We start from the raw sequence: 17,878 nt of genomic DNA on the forward strand, positions 1-17,878 counted from the left end.
TAGAGTATTCATAGAACTCACTTTATTTCCTGTCTCTCAGGGGTGATGGGGTCCTTTGTTGTCTGTTTTCCAGTATTTTAAAATAGTTGTTTCTTCTATTTTGTCAATTTTTTTGTGGGGGGAGGTGGTTGTTTCAATCAAGGAGAATATCTGGTTCTTGTTTTTCTATCTTGGTCAGAAACAGAAATCTCAAATCTTTTTTCCTTATTTTTCTTCCAACTTATTTAATTATTCTTATGATGGCTTTCCCATTGGGACCTCTAGTTCATGGAGCCCTCTCCTTTCTCACAATTCTTTGACACTGTCCCTTCATCACTCTCCTCCCCGTGAAACTTGGATTTCAGTAATGCTTTTGCCAATATCCTCGATTCCTCTGGCCCTCTCTGCTCATTTTAACCCAGCTGATTACATGGTAAATTTTCAATGTATATATTTTAAGAAATGGCCAAATAAATGAATGAGAAAATAGAGCATGTATGTTCATTTCTGATGACCTCTTTGCCTATATTTTAAATCTGAACAATTAAAAATAATCACTGCTATACAGCACTATGCCTCTTTCATCAATGCAGGTAATTATTATATAGAGAACTGTTATCCCTCTTTATAAATATCATTTTCTCAATTCTATACTACTTAGGATGTATATTTACTGATTTTTTTCCCAGTAAAAGTCATACTTCTGGGTTTCACTTAAGCCAGTAACAGAAAAACGGTGTTTAAGCATGAATAAAATTTAGAGATAAGTTCTATTACTTTCTAATTTTAAAGATGAGTAAACTGAGGTTTTGAGAAGACAGATGATTTCGCTAAAATATTTTTCAAAGTCAATACGTAGTCAATAGAATTAAGACCAGAACCAAATTTCCTGACTACAAACCAGGTTTTTTCCACCCCATTGCAGTGCTAAATTTTCTGGCCTGGTCTTGTTGTATCTAATACCCTCTGTTTAAAGACAGTTTGAATGTGGTTTACAGTAGGGCTGGCCCTGGCTTCCCAGTAATACCATAGGCTACTTAATAATAATGGAGTAACCATGTGATTTCTAGAACAAGGTCATGCAATCATATACCACTACTTATAACAGGAAAAAAGTGGCACGTGGATCACGTTCTTACTTAGGCAAAATGCCCTTTCCAAAAACATTAGTCAGTGACTTTGCCATAGGGGATTCAGTAAGTTCACATCTGTAGCACCACTCTGCACAGGGTGATACCAGATGCCAGGAAAGAACTCTATAGGTTGTTAGCATATAAATAATGTAATAAATTAAGCTCTAAGACATGTCCCTATAGACTCAGCAGAATATTGCACTGCTACCCTCAGTTGGTTCCGTAAGTATGAAAAAAGTTTCAGGAAGAACAAGAAGGCTTCTTACCTTTATACTCTGACTAGATACTGACATTGGCACTGACCCAATACATATAGGGTCTAATATTGCATCATGGCCGAGGTCTAGTGGGAATTAGGTGGTGGAAGTAACAACAAGCAAACAATGAGTTAAACATGAACAATGTCACTTCATTGTAGCTGTTTGAAATTCTCTCTGCCTTCCTCTTTCTCTCCCTCTCCTCCCTCACACACATACACATATCCTGGCTGAGTAGATCCGAAATTTGAAAATCTGAGTTAAAGCTAAACTGTAAACTATTTGCAAATATAACTTGATGTTAACTGCTAATATAGTCATTCTGATGTCACTAAGTATTTCTAGCTCTCTGACTTGCAGACACATAACTTAAATTATTTTTCTGGCCCCTGTTGCTTGAGTAGAGCCATGTAACTAGTTCTGGCCATAGACACTGAGCCATTTCCAGGCTGGATCATTTAGTTGTGGGTCAGGATCCTTCAAAATTCTCTTTCTGGCTGCGATGGTAATTGATAATTTAGAATCTGGTCTATCAGCCAGAGTCCCCGTTCCCTATGATGAACAGAGCCCTCTGACAAACACCCAGTGCTGCGAGAAATAAATCCTTATTGTTTTAAGCCCCCAATATTTTTAGAGTTGTTTTTTTTTTTAAATCACAGCATGACCTAACTTATTTTGACAGATACATCTGCTTTTATTCTCTTCTCTGGACGGAAGTGTCTTAGGGACAGATACTGGCAGGGATCCAGGAACACTGAGAGGGTGAGCAGCAGCAGGAGGGGTAGATGAGGTGGGGCCATCCTAAGACAAACGCAGACATATACAAATTAAACGTAATTTGGGCAGGCCCAGTGGATTTTATTATTGTTGTGTTACTACTATTACCATGATTATTATCATTAGTTTTCTAAACCCCTGAAGACTACACCCATTACACGCTATGGGTCTTCCTTGGGACTGGGTAGATGCAGAGGGAGGAGGGATCATTATAGCTTCGTGGCCTCTCAGGCTAATGCGATAGTTATCCCTATCACACACAGCGTGAATCTTCTTTGAGTACTTATGTTTTCTCTCTGTCAATTGGACTATGCAATTATTTTAGTGAAGAGCCATATTTTATATTCTTTTTGTGTACTTTTGGAACAGCCTTAAAGATCAATAAAATCAAGCTGAAAGCCAGCTTCCCTTGCTATCAGGAAATTGGCGTCAGAACCCATTATTGACAACATCTCTTGGGCTGAGTCACAGCAAAGGCATCAACTTTCACATTTTCACCCCCTGGGGTGTTAGGAATGCTTAACTCCAATCATGAGCATAGGGATGGACCAGGGCAGAGAGGAGAAGTGCATTTTCGATAATGCTCTTTCGAACTTTACTCCTTCTCATTGGCAACTGACTCAAAGAAGCAAACCAAATGAGAGACGTTTTTAAAATATGACTTCTCATAGCAACTGTTTTATTTTTGAGGGTGTTGTGCTCTGTTGGTTTGCTGCTTTTCCTTTTTCAATCGTTTCATTTGCCATTCTTAATTAGAAGTGATACAGAAGTCAAGTTGTACTTTTAAAAATTCATGGGTGGGGTCCTGGCTGGTGTGGCTCAGTTGGTTGGAGCATTGTCCTGTAAACTGAAAGGTGGAGGGTTTGATTCCTAGTGAAAGCACACAGCTAGGTAGCAGGCTCAATTCATGGTCAAGGTGTATACAGGAGGCAACCAATCGATATTTTTCTCTCACATCAATGTTTCTCTCTCTCTCTTCCTCTCTTTCTAAAAGCAATGGAAAAATGTTCTTAGGTGAGGATTAAGAAGAAAAAAAACAACTCATGGGTAGGGAATATAATAAAAAGTGTGTTGAGCCCAGGATGGATGGCTTAGTTGGTTGGAGTGTTGTCCCATACATTAAAAGGTTGCGGGTTCAATTCACGGTCTGGGCACACACCCAGGTTATGGGTTTGATCCCCAGTTGGGGCACATGTGGGAGGCAACCGATCGATGTTTCTCTCTCACATCTGTGTTTCTCTCCCTGCCCCCTCTCTATCCAATAAATACATCCTCAGGTGAGGATTTAAAAAACACCGTCTTTAGAGATGAGTCGCTATTTATTAGACTTCTGAAGTGTTAGTGACCAAAACACACAGTTGTTTCCCCACACCTGCCTGTGTACCTGGGCTTCTACTGTTCACTTGCTTCTCTGAATATTAGCCTTGGAGCTTTGCTTAGTTTTCAATTGCTCTCTCCATTTATCAACCCTAACCGTCCATTCCACATTTTAACTCTGCCTATCAGATCATGCACCAAACCTGTCTTCTACCCTTGCATTAATTGGAAATCAAGCAGCACACTCCTTCATTTTGCTAAATATGACACTGTTTTGTAGGGCACCTTCCCACTCCCCAGTAGTGCAATGAAGGCCCTTGCCTACCAGTCTGGTTGCACTAAAACTGGAGAATACTTCTCTCTGTATTTCTGCACATGAAGGAGATTGCCCTTCCTCTACATACTGTGCGATTGTATTGCAGTCTGTACTGTGTTCCTGGCATTGCTATGGGCAGTGGGGATACAGCAGTGAAAGTGCACACAGGAATCACTGCTCTCCTGGAACTTACTCCATAACGATGGCACATTTAATTACTAGTATGCTTTGACATGGATCCTATAGAGCTGCACTAGTTTTTCATCCACTTACACCTACAGGAAAGTTCAAAATTTTTATATTTTACAGATGAGGTCTGGGTCATGTTGAAAACCAAATTTTCATCACGACAGGCCAAAAGATGATTGACCTATACCAAATATGGCCAGAACACCTCTGCTGAGCACGTGTTGATCCAAATAAATAGAAAATAACCAAATGCCACCACTGATTTCTCACAACCACAGGGAGAATGCCAGTCTGTTTCTCATGACAGCATCTGGCTCCTGGACCAAAACCTGAGCTGGAATGAATGTGTCCCATGCAGCTCTTTCATAGAGGAGCTACTAACACCACTGGTAATTTTTCTATACAGCTATGACAGACAACTCTGGATTTAGTATTGCAATGTATCTGTCCAGAGATAAGGCTTAGCATTTGGTGAAACACAATGAATTACACACTGAATGGAAGGGTGTGTGTGTTGGTACTCTGAGCTCCTCTCTCATTTGGCTTCTCTCACAAAAGCTTGTCTTTTGAGGACATACTGATGCAGCTGGGAGGAGACAGCCAGCTTCTCCTTAACTCCCAAGTCTGCTGCTTAAGTTTAATAGGTCCTGAGTTAGGTTTGGGAAGAGGAAATGGAAAAGTTATGTTTACACTACAACTCTAACTAAGCATAATTCCTGCTGTCTGGGTTGAACATATCCATTATGCAGGCCTAACACTCTGACACGAATTCTTACATCTCTTCACTGAGTCTCCTGGGGCCCTCCACTCTTTGTGAGAAAGAACTCTGTGCCCTTGTACTGGTGACTGGGGTTTGCCCAAAACAGATGGTTGGAAACTATTGTTCCTGCTGCTGCTGAACCTTTCTTTATCAAGCTAGACTTGAGGGGCCCTGCAGCCTGATGAGAACTGAGGGAGGTTAACTAAAGGGAATTCATATTTTAAACCATTTAAAGACAAAACAAATACCTCATCCTACTCCTCAGAATCTGCAATGACCCATTTGAGCTTTCTGACATTTATGAATAGTATATTCCCTAAAGTCTTGGTTCTTAGATTCATTTTGTAATTGGACCATGCCTGGATTTATTTTTAAAAAATCTCACAATGTGAACTCTGAGGGATGTTTGATCACACCATAGGTGAGGTCCTCGTCACTCTGAATGAAATCCAGATTCCTCTAACCTAGGCTAACACTACATCAGAAATGCTCCGTCTCTCTCCTGGTGGAGGCTGGGGGATAGTCTGGGGTCCCACTTTACTTCTGGAGCATATTCCTGGGCACCTTCTTGGCTCCAATGGAGACAAGAAGCTTAGGGGAGAGACCATTTTACCTGAGAGCTCCTGCCTGTACCTAGATAGGACCACTCCTCCCTGAGTCTTCATGGTTTTTTTGGAAGTAATGAAGAGAGATTTCTGAAACCTTGTGTGTGCTCCTAGCAGAGGAGTGTGTCCCTCCAACACTCTTAGCACTACCATTGGCCTTGAGACCATTTGGACTGATTTTATTGCCCTCTATATCCCTAATTTTGTTAGTCATGGGAACTTGGGTCCTCTCCTCACCACATGCCTGCAGCTGTATTTTTCTCTATAGCATGTATCACCTGGCATTTTATGTATTTTACTCGTCTATATTCCCATGAGGATGTTAGCTCCATGATGGTCGAAATTCCTATCTTTTTATTGTTGTCATAGTTGTTCTTTTCTAGCATAGTGCTTGGTGCATAGTATATATTCATAAATATTTGCTGAATACATGGCATGATGGATATCTAGTATTATTAAGAGTCAGTAATTGTTAACAATATATATTCTCTTGTTTTTTGGGTGAATGACCCCTGATTGATCCCTGAGGATATTTAGCCTTTCCCATAATCTCTGATAGTTGAGTGGACCCTTCAGAACCCAAATCATCACATTACTTTGGGCATAACCCTCAACACCCCTAGAGACCAATGTGTCCAATGTCTATTGACACTATCCTATCTCAACCCCCTGACCCCACCCAACCTCTGCTGGCATACGCATTCTTTTATAAGACATTTAATCCAGGAGAAATCAATTAGCCAGATTTCTGACAATTATAGCTAAATCTAAGGTCTAGGGCATGATGGGAAAATGGTATATAGTGATGGTCTAAGCAATCATCTTTGTAAGCCCATCAGACTAATTGGACCAGTTGTCTTACCACTTTAATTTCTGAAAAATGCCTTCCTCAGAAGCTAGAAATACTGGGTTGATGACTTCTCCTAGGCTCTGCACCTGCCTGGCCCTAGAAGCAGTCTTGTGCTGTGCCATTAAGCTGGAATGTCCCCACTTATATTCTGCTACACAAACCAATCAGACCTTGCAAGGGCCTCCCTCTTTAATGACCGATTCTATTTCTAAGCATGCCTGTGTGCCCTTGCAGGGTAGACAGGGCATACTTAGATCATTTTCGATAGCCTGGCCTTGAGGCCTTAACTATGCAAATCAATTTTATCACCAACTTGCTCCTTTCAAGGCCAAGATGCCTATGTAAATTCTCATGAATCTAGGAGGTACCAGAGCAACAGCTGGAATGCCATACATGTGGGTCACTCTGAGTGAGAGGCCACACCAGTGACATCTAAATCCTGCTTCTACATCAGCGAGGTTTCAGTTCCCATTCCCACCCTGGTACCTCCTTTCACCTTGATGTGTGCCAGAGCAACACATCAGAATTTAGCACTGCCACATCTAAAAACTCCACACTAAGCTTGGGGCTAAGGCTCATTAAAAGATTACCATCAGCAAGCACCACAGTCCATGGACACCCTTACAAATAAAATAACGATCCTTCTTCTACCATCCCCCAAACTCAAAAGCAGATACAGAGACTCTCTTCCCATCTCTGCTATTTTTAAACCCTCTAAATTCTCCCTGTCACTCCCACTATCCATGTCCATATACCCATTTTAGGTCTGGCTGCATTATCATGCCACTAGCACCCTTGATGGTCATTGGTAAGCCTGGATACTGCATCTGTGCTGTGAAAATCCTCTCTGGGTTGCAGAGGTGTGAGAAATAGGATGCAAAGGACACACATGAGATTTGGCTTCATATCTGCCCTGAGTCCCTGTCTTGGGATTCCACTATTCACAAAGCCCAACCTAAAGCAGAGGGGAGTCAGAGCCTGAGCCTGAGCAGCCCCTTGCAGGTGCTGAGGCAGCGACCACTGACGCACATTCCCGGGAGGCAGGTGGGTCAAGGGTATTTCTTTGGCTGCTTGGTCACCAGAACTACATGCTCATCCTTATTTTCTGACTGTGTTTTTGGTTTTCTAAGCTTGCCTTCCTTTCAGGATTATGAATTTAAAGGGCTCACATACTGGTGCATGCACGCAATGTTGGATTATTGTCTGCATCTCTTCTTACAGATTCTCTTATACCAACCCAACTAATTGAACCCTCTATATCCCACCCACCTCCCCCAATCAAACCTATTTTCCTACATGCTCAGTTCCTGTGTTGCAGCGAACATGAACTATTTGGTTTTAGGGAATACAGCATCATTTTTTTTACAGCATACTGTAGGCTCTAAAACTCAGCAATAACACATTCACACTGGGTCTTTCATCAATATGGAACTTCTGATCACCCAAACTTTAAGACTCTTACATTTTAATTTGTTATAATGCACACGTGCAGTATCTACAGCAGATTTGAGATTCCACTGCCCCATGGTTACCAGGCCTTGGGCTGCTGGTCCAGATCTCCGTGTGTGCTCAGAACTACAGAGTAGAGCTTCTGCCTCACTCCACTCTTTTCTTCCTAGTTATATTTCCTTTCCTTCATGGTGAATCTCACATAAGTCATCAATTAGCTTTATTTGAGCACAAGGTGAGTATAGAGAATAAAAATGGGAAGAAGCTCACATGGGTTTATAATCTACATCTAGAATATATGTGAATGTTGATATTTGTACATAATTTAGAGAGTGAATCTACTATGTTCTATGAGGACAGGATTATATCTAACTCATTTCTGGAGCCTGTTTAGTGGCTCTTACAGGGTTTGGTGCACATTCAGTGCTTAATAAACGCTTTACTGAATCAATGAGTCATCCCAATGGCAGTACCAGAGGAAGGTGTGAAAGTGTCAGTGGGTTGAGAGAACAATGAGGGCAGTTTCAGAAATCAAATTTCTACAACCTTAAGCTCCTGGATGGTCAAAAACAGAATGGAGGCTGAAGAGAGACAGCTCATTGTAACCCACGGGTCACTGTGAGATTCAATGGGAGACCTGAGGAATCAGGGCAGAACTGGAGAAAATAACCAGATGGGCAAGTGCTGGAGGATATTTTTCATGTCCATGATTTTTTTGGTCTTTTTAAATATCTGAAAATGTAATACCCCAGCCATCACATTTAGTAAAATCCACTTTCATTTAGCTGTGAGTTGGAGTGAAAGAGAAAACTTTCAATGATCTCTATTACTGGGATGGAAGCAATGGTACATATAATCCAAATGCCATTTCTATTTGTCTTTGGAAAGTATTAGGTACGCTTTCCCCCAGCAGGTTTGCTTTCATGACGATTAATTCTAGCTTAGGCTAATGCTAAAATGAGCAGTAGAAGGGTAGAAATGTGTTTATGGCAGAGAGAACTCATGCAGGGCCTAGTATTTGCCACAGTTAATCAACCACATGAATAGGCTATTGCAACGAGTGGGATTTTGAACAGAGCAATAGGCAAAGAGTGACTACACATCCTGGATTTTAAAGACTCAGGGACAGAAGCCCCAGGAGAAAGATAGAGCGAGCGTTATGAAAAGTGTTGAAGAAGAAAGAACACAGTCTTTAAGTGTAAGGCACCTGAGGTTCTCATCCTTGATGCCCAAGGGAGGTCATATAATGGCTTTGTTTCAATTTTCTTATCTATAAAATGTAATAATGCCACCTGTTTTGCCTACCTAACAGGTTAACTGTGTAAAAAGAGAGTAGAGGACTTGTAAAAGTATTAAATGCTAGGAAAATGCAGAGCACTGATAGATTATCAATGAAATATTGTTGTCACCACCTTTTCAGGATCCGTTCTTTGCCCTGACTCATCAGTGCTTGGGGGGGAGTGGGGGGTCTTGGGCTGTGGCTTCTGAAACTTACCCCAGCTAGAAAAAGAGTCACATTTCTTAAGCAGCCTGCTGTTGGGATAGGTCCTTTGATAAGATCCATAGATCCTAACGAATGGATGTGCCCTTTCTCAGATAACAGTTTGATTTTTACAGGGATCTAACAGCTATCATGGCTTATCCTGGTGGCTCTGAGAGTGTGGTCCCTGGAAAAGTGGCCCCAGCATCACCTAGGAATTTAAGTGCAAAATCATGGATCCGCCCCAGACCTACTAAACCACATACTAGTAGTGCAGCCTAGCAATCTGTGTTTTAACAGGTCCTCTGGTTGATCCCTATGTGTATACAAGTGTGACAACCATTGTTTTAGCTCAGAGAAAAAAAGGAAAGGCTTGGAATTGGTCTCTGGGATGTGTTACTGAGGGGCCTTTATCTTTCTGAAGGAGGCAGAGGAAGGCTTATGTGACTTTTCAAACCGCACTGCACATGTGACTATGTGTGTGTTTAAAGCAATGACCTGGAACATCATTTTCTCAGGGAGACCTTTTTCCCAACCACATGCTCCCCACCTCTGGGCACTCCCTACCTCCCTTTCTTGATTTATTTTTCTTTGCAGCATTTATCACCTTCTACGATGACGTGTTATTTACTTGTTTATTGTCTGTCTCCCTCAGGTGGCATGCACGCTGCACAAAGGGCAGTCCTTTTTGTTCTCCCATGTCACACTCTGTCCCCCCATGTGCTGTCCCTAGCCCTGAGAACTGTGCCTGGCACCTTGTGAGCCCGCAATATATATTTGTTGAATTAATGAGTGAATAAATGATGGCTGAACCTGGGAGATGAGAAAACATTGGTGTCAGACCAAAACGCCGCAAGCATCCTTCTCAGCACGGGAGCCTTGCCTCTCGGTTCCTACTTTGAGCTCTGGAACACCAAACAAGGCTTGGCAAATGCCATCCTCAGGGGTTTTGTTCACCATACTGTTTATCACTACAAAACAAGCTATGTGGTTTTTCTTAGGTATGGGGATAGTGTACCGATTGATCAACATGTTTATATGGCTGGCTGGGGTTAGGGGCCAGTCTAGGGGTAGGCAACAGACTAGAGTGTGACATGGTGAGGAGAAAAGTTGTCTGTGAATGCAAATCATGAGTTCTGGGTTCAAGTCCGCATCCTGGCCCTAGCTTGCTTTATGGGCTTGGGCAAACTGCTTAGCATTTCTGGGTCCCGTTTCATCTGTTGATCTCAATGATCTCCAAGTTCCCTTCCAGTTGTAATTACATATCCACTCATGTGTTACCTGATTAATGTCTGTCCTTCTGCTGGTAAGCTCCATGAAAACAGGGGCCGAGTCTTTACATATTTCCCCTCCCCCCCAATTCATAATGCTTAGCACTGTAGGCATTCAAATATTTGATGAGTGAGCACATCCCTGTGAACACCAAATGGTGATCTCAGCCTCATTAGCCTGTGCTCTACACAGTGAAGTCCCAGGGACATGGATGTGGGTTGCAAAGACCCTGGCCCAGAAGGGATCTCCAACCGCACAAAGAAGAGCCTGAGCTGGCCTTACCTCCCTCCCAACCCCCTGGGCATAGAGAGGGTGCATAGCTTACTAAAGTGAGGACCATGGCAGTGTGCAATGGAGAGCCCAGTCTGGGCAGTGAGCCATCCACTCTGTGGTTTAAGAAAGCATGGGTTTGGGGTTAGGGACTGCATCTGAATCACAAATCTGCTATTTTCTAGCTTTTTGAGTCGGTCCAAGTTATTTACTTCCCTTAGCTTCAGGCTCTTCATCTGGCCAATGAAGACAGTGCTGCCTGCCTCTCAGGATGGTTGTGAAGATTAGAGAAGATAGCATATACCAAGTGCTTCCCCAGCCTCTGGTCTGAGAAAGGTGATCAGTGAATGGAAGCCTCCTTGTCTGGTTCTGCCTTCCCTGCCCCTCTCTTTGTAAGATTTGCCTCCAACAATGCCTTCTTCCCCAAAGAACTGGCCTAAGTCTGTTACTAGCCCATGGCGGTGCCCTCACCTGTCTGGCTGAAGGGGGATAAAGACTGGGATAAAAAGTGCTTCTCAAAATAACTACATTTGGAAATACATATTTTCTCCTTTTGCTTCCAGTTTGCTTAATGAGATTTGTAACTCAACTTGCTATGGTGCAATTCTGTAAATAAAATGTAACCATTAATTACCATGTTAACTTGCTGAGATGTATCACTGAACAGACAGAACTTGAACTTGGGTGCCTTTGTCTCCCCATCCACATTGCTCCCTCCCCTGTTCCCTGGCAGATTGATTTATACTCCTGCTCCTGCCCTGCCTCCCCCACTCCCTCTGCTCTTCACCACAGTCATCTACTATATATGGCCATCTTTATTCTGGAAAATAAGTTCTGCTGCTAGGCGACCGGAAGACAAAATTACTGTGGTTGACATAATTCTTATTAGTGATTGTAATTGCAGTGGTGCCACCATGCCAGATGGATGCTCGATGGCATCTGTCCCCAGCTAGACAGATCTTTCTAGAAAATGGGATGGGGTGGATTCTTGGTAGAAAATTAAGGGCCTTGGCACTCAATGGAAAGTATTTATAAATCACTGTATATCAACAGCCTGCTTTAGAATCATTTTATTAGAACACATTCAAGAAAGTGACATACGGAAAAAAGACAGCAGCAATTCTCAGTCATGCAAATGCCCGTGTTAAGGTTCTCCATTGGATTTAATTCAAGTACAAAGACAGTCCTTTCCTGAGCCAGGTGCAATTCCAGAGAATGACACTTTGAATTGCAAGCGCGTTTCCTCCTCAAAGTTCAGAACACTGAACAAGTCCCATCCTCACAACAAGACTGTGAGATACATAGAAGTGTAAACTTTCAGGAGTTTAAGGAACCCTTTACCCAGCCCTCCCCCACAACCCAGCTAGGGGAAGTAAGCCCAACTTTGGGATCTCTTACAAATAAGGTTTAGTCTATTGAAAATAAAGCAGTGGGACTTAAAAAATTAGAAAATGAATATACATATATTTATATATATAATGAAATCATCTTTGCCTCTTGCCTTTGTGTGTGGTTCCTGGAAAACTCTGTGTTAGGGATTGGGGCCCTCTCTTAAGTGTCTCAGAAGCTGAAGGACTTTTTTTATTCTTTAACTTTTTATTATGAAAAATTGCAAGCATATACAAAAGTGGAGAGAATGGTAAAATGAATGCCCACCTACAGACCCGCTAGTCTCAATGACCAACATATTGCCGGAGTGTTTCATTGATTTCTTCTCCTACTTCCCATCCACCCCCTAACAGGATAATCTGGAAGCAAGGGAAGGCTGGGAGGGTGGGCTTTGAACCAGAGACCTCAGGAATGAGCGAGGTTAGGAAGGAAACTAGAAAATGTTGACAAACTCTGGGTAGGCTGAAGCAGATAGAACTTTCTTCGGGGAAGTGTTTGTGGCCAATGTTTGGGAACAGCCAGAGTTAACCCTCTTCTTCTCTGCCATAAACCATCTGTTCCTCCTCCTCCCTCTTTCTCAGGATGTGGGCCAGGCAGGCTAGACCCGAACAACGGGACTTTCCAGATGGAGGGCGACTGATAATAGAACATTCACCCAGGAGAAAACTCCAGAGACAAATGTCTCCCTCTAACGAACCTGCCCAATTACGCTGTAGACCTCTAGGGCAGGGAGGGCCCGGGGTACCTAGTGTTCGGCCTGGGAGCTGGGGGGAGTACCTTGGGTCACAAGGCCTCTCACGGTTCCCTACTATTCCATGACTTTAGACTTTGAAAAGAAGCCTGGAAACCTCGAGTTGAACCCAACAGAGAAGCAGGGAGCCCTGAGGGGTGAGCCCATGGCCTGGGTGGGCAGATTTTGCTTGAAACATGTTGCTCTGTGAGCAAAGGCTGCACCCCACACCAGCCCTGCCAGAGCAGTCTCAAGAGAGGTGGGTGATGGGAGTCCAGGTGGGAGGTCTCAACAGCGGCACGGCTAACCCGGAGAGCTGCAGGGACAAGTCCCAGGCTGCGCGTTAAACGTAAGTGGAGAAAGGATCTCCAGGTCCCAGGTGCCACCGAGGAGCAAGGTTGCCATCCTGTTAAGAAAAGGGCCGGGGCTCTGTGATTTGCATATAACTTTGCAAAACTTTGTACGAGATCATGTAGCCCTTTATAGAAAACAGAAATCATCAGTGCAACCTACTGTATTTCTAGCAACCCAGTGCACAGAGTGCAAGTGTGGCAAATATACAATCATTTTGTAGAAGAGGTAATGGAGTAGGCAGTGCTCTCTAGGACATTCCTTGGTGTGAATGCTCAGAGGCAGCATTCCTCTGACTGGCTACTCGGGCTAACTTTGCTAGGGCTCAGATCCACACACTGGTCCTCGCATCAGTTCCCTGTAGGACAGACCTGCCATGACTTCCCAACGTCCCAGGTATAGAAACAGGAGTAGAGCCAGGAATAATATAAACCGAGATGCATTAACTATGAGGTCTTAGTGGCAGTGATCATTGGTGTTTATTTTGTGCCTTTTTGTTTTGTAGTTTTCCTGTTTCAACCCTTTCAGGGTTCCCACGCCCCACCAACAAGTCTTGCTATGACACTCAACTGTGGGGAAAATGTAGAGAAGTTTACCCATGTATGTAGTAGATCTTTAGCAGTGATGGGCCTAAAATTTATTATTTCAAGTGTTTCCAGGGGCCGCGGCATATGGTGATATGTAATTTTCCTGAGGCATGAGGCTACTTCGCACAGGCTGCAAGGCCAGTTGAGGGAATGGGCCACTGAGTGAGAGAGGGAGCAAAGGATGGGCCATAGTCCAGGGCTATGACAGTCTCACTATTGGGCCGTCTGAAGTGATGAGTTGTTATTTGTTTAAGAACAGTGGTCCCTCAAAGAAAGTCAACTTTTAGCAGAATTGGAGGAGTGGCTCCTAGCCAAGAGAAGAGTTCAAGATAAAGAGTATCATCTCACATTTGACTGTGGCTCAGCTTGTGATGTCAAAGGCTCTGTCACACTTGCCACATAGAAACAAGAAAAACAGTTTGAAACTCTCTTAGTAAGAACTCCAGCAGGGCAAAAACTGTTCATTAAGGGGGAGAAAACACTTCAGCATCAAGTTCAAATGGTGGTTACCCTGAGCTGTGAGCAAGACAGAGGATACATAGGACTCAGAAGACAGATGAGACACTGAAGAAAGCCAGGAGCTGTGCGCATGCATTTGTGAAGTAACTCATAGTGCAAGCAGTGTGACCACTGAGCTCACATTTGCCGGGGAACAAGGGTCTAATTCTGTGCTGCATTATATTCATGGGGGGTCTGGCAGGGGGTGGCACCAGCTGTCTGGATTAGCTAGTCCCCTGCATCATAACTCATGATCATTTCCAGTGTAGCTTACAGATGTGCTATAAGGGCTGTAGAATTTATTTTAGTGGAAGAATTTAATAGTTTTAGAAATACTGAGTTTTGACATTCTTTCTGCAGTTGTTAAAATTCTTAAGGGGAGAACAGTTTTTAAAATATTTTATTGTTTTTATTAATATCTAGTTGATTCATTATTTTATTGTCCTTATTATTGATAGCTAATGTTTACTGAATGTTTAGCATGTGCCAAGCAAAGTTGTGAGTGTTTGGCATGCATCGTTTCACATGCGTTGCACCACACCTTATGGGGTGGGTAATACCATTACCCCCATTTTGCAGACTGAAGCACCGAGAGGTGAAAGTTCCTGCCCAGGATCATACAACTGGCAAGCAGAGGGGCTGAGCTCTGTATGGAGGCTGGGTGGACTCAAAGCTATGCTTACCCACTTAGTTAGGCTGTCTCTTGTAAAGGAGAATCCATCTGCAAAGTGTATTTGTATGTTTGTATGCTTGTGGATGCCAAAGGTCTTAGAAAGCACCCTTCGTGTTTTTTGAGGATCCATCTTATCTTTGAGGACCTAGCTAGAAGTGTTTTGAGTCACTTCATTATGTGCGTTCATTGGGTTTGCATTCAAATTGCATCTCCTCTTAAACTTCAAGTTGTGACTGTCTCCGTGTTCCTGCGAATCTGTCTGATGATGGTTTGACACATGGGACATATGAGAAATAAATACGTGCAGGCCAACTGAATACTTGTTCTCTCAAACCCTGAGGAAGTATAGACACCTTTACATAGTAAGTCATTATTGTGCAGAGCCCAGGTGGTACCCTGAAAGAGGTATTAGCACCAATGCACAGATAAAATGACAGTCATTCAGAAGCATATAATTTAAATTTGGCCTAGGAAAGGGCTAGTGGGAAAAGCTTAAGTGGAAGGGTGAAAAAAAGAAGGTCATTACATTTTTTTGAAACACTAATGATTTCTATTACTTAGAAAATAACTCTTAGCTTAGCAACCACCTATATCGTCCATATCTAATATCCCTGTATCTTTGGCATTCTGTAGGCCTAGGTAAGCTCGGGATTAGCTTTTTGAAATATTTCCCTGGTTTGGGGGAACCTTCGCACAGAGGCCTTCTCTAGGTCCCAATCATTCTATCACTGGGACACCTACGCTTTGCAGTGTTTCAGCTGCATTTTCCCATCTGCCAGCACATCCTGTTCAAAAGCCCTTGTCTCCGCCATCTTCCACAAAGAGCAAGAATCAGTGAGACCCACTTTGACAGGAGTGGCTTTTATTAACCGGATATTCTTTGTTTGGAGGGATCTCTCCTTTGTTTGGGGGAAATCTCTCCTGTGTGGAGATTTCCCCCACATCCCACTCTGCAGGCACAGACCCCTTCCTATCACTGCCTTACACACGGATTAGTGTACCATGGATCCTGTTCTCATACTAGACACTCACAACATGAGTTTCCTGAGCTGCAGAGAGATGTCCTGCCAATGGTGGGCATACAAGAGACATCATTGGACACCCAGTGAAATAAAAATAACCACAAACAGGGGACATATTTATTATATGATAGATTTATACTTTTTCTTGTTCCACCAAGAGGTTGGGGCAATTTTGCACTATGTTTGTAAATGCATCTGCAGTTGACTGTATGTTCTGCATATTTTTGTGTGATGGATTAGCAAATCAGTGAGGCAAGGGTAGGCCTGAATTACTACTCCAATGGCTAAGACACAATGAACGGTGTACTCTAAACTCCTGACACATGCCTTGCTCTGCCAGGCACAGAAGGCAGCGAGCGACGGACACATGCAACACATGGACCATGGAATGTTTTTGGAATTTTAATTCAGGCGTGTTTCATTCGGTGGATCGGGAAGGGGAAACAATAGGACTTACACCTTTGGGGCCTAAATGTTACTTAGTGTATTTTTGCCTGAATTGTCCAATTGTTTTCTTTAGTGGACTTAGCCAGCAGAAGGCGGTGCGCATAGTAGGCACCGAGGAAAGACCTGGGCTCAAGTTTCAGCTTTGCCACTTTCTGGTTGCGTGACCCTGGGCAAGTTATTCAACCTCTCCGAGTGACATTTTCTGCAAAATGAGGATAATGATACTTACCTTGATGAACTGTTGAGAGGATCAAATGAGAGACTGTATATGAAATGCCAGGCTCGTATTAGGAGTTAGGAAGAAAGGCAGAAGGCAGTTGTTATCGCCGATGATTTATGCCATTGGTAATTTCCTTGCAGGCAGCCTCTGCACTTTACGTGGCGTGCCCAGTTACAGCAGGGACTTCTTATGGAAAAGACTGTGTCTCTCCCATTAGATGGGTGGCAGGGCAGAGTCCTTGGCGGGGGCCTGTGTGCTGTTTGTGTGCCTCCACCTCGGATTTCAAACTAGAGCTCAGACTGGAAATTTTCAGGATATAGCCATCAGAATGAAAGCTGAGGTGCAGAATAGTAAAAATACTGAATTGTGCATAGGTAAAAGATATTAAAAAAAACCCCATGAAATGTATTTTCAGTTAAGCTGTTTTTCAAGGATTGATCTTGTGACCTGATTTGTTCTTTCATGCTTTCTACTCTGCCTGAAGGGCTATCTTTTGGTTTCTGGACGTGGGCGCTTGCTGCTCCTGCTGACCCCAGGCTCCTCAGGCTGAAGTCTGTGGAGGGGGGAGGCCTCTAGGAGGAGCAGAGCTGTGCTCTGCCGGGGTGTTCCTGCCTCCAGCACACCACCAGAGTCAACCTCCTGTTTTTCCTCTTTCCATTTCTGCCTCTGCTCAGGGACCCGCGGAGAGAAAAATGAAACCAGGCAGAGTGGGAGAAATGTCCTTGAAGATACTTGTTTCATACATAATTGCTTTCTTTCAAGTTCAGAAAGGTTAGAAACGGCCTCTTTATCAAGAATTCTTACCAGAGAACATTCCTTCTGCTCTTAGACTGGGAGAGATGAGGGGGATGTGGGAGGAGGGGGAGACATGGGTCTTGACCTAATGATGCAACTATTTGCAAACTTGCTGCCCATGCAGGGCTCACCCATGTCCTTAACAAAAGTTCCATGTGTCCTTCTAACCTGGGTCCAGTGTCTGACACTGACTCACCCTGGAAAGCCCACCCTCTGGGACCACAGGGCATTCAACCCAAACTTCAAACAGGTTTGCTTTCGCTCTCTCCCACTGTAAATGTCTTCATGAAATCTCTTCATGAACTTGAAAGTATTGTTCAAGCTTTTCTTCATCTCCTTATCACCCTCAACCCTCCACCAACCAAATGTTCCTTCTCATTCCTTCCATTGACCTAGGCCCCTGACCTTCACAGACAAAGTTAGCAGTTTCCTCTGCTCACAACCTTGGCCCGGCCTGTACTTTGGCCCCAATTCACCCTCTGGTCACTTTGTCTCATCTTGAGATACTGACG

General features: G+C 43.4%; 1 protein-coding gene across 3 annotated transcripts in view; it reads right to left on the reverse strand.

Moving 5' to 3' along the window:
- LOC119039416 (kalirin) overlaps positions 1–17,878 on the reverse strand; it is a 571,768-nt gene that overhangs the window by 37,253 nt on the left and 516,637 nt on the right. For 2 of the 3 annotated variants that reach the window (XM_053672927.1, XM_037132217.2), the window contains exon 34: positions 11,710–13,179. The exons of the other annotated variant lie outside the window; for it this stretch is intronic. In XM_053672927.1, coding sequence (XP_053528902.1) covers positions 13,117–13,179 — 63 coding nt within the window. In that variant the 3' untranslated portion in view covers positions 11,710–13,116. Of the gene's footprint in view, positions 1–11,709; positions 13,180–17,878 lie in introns of those variants that run through there. 3 annotated transcript variants of the gene reach the window in all.

The sequence above is a fragment of the Artibeus jamaicensis genome, unplaced genomic scaffold, assembly GCF_021234435.1.
Source record: "Artibeus jamaicensis isolate MK-2021 breed Jamaican fruit bat unplaced genomic scaffold, CSHL_Jam_final contig_793, whole genome shotgun sequence".
Taxonomy (NCBI): domain Eukaryota; kingdom Metazoa; phylum Chordata; class Mammalia; order Chiroptera; family Phyllostomidae; genus Artibeus; species Artibeus jamaicensis.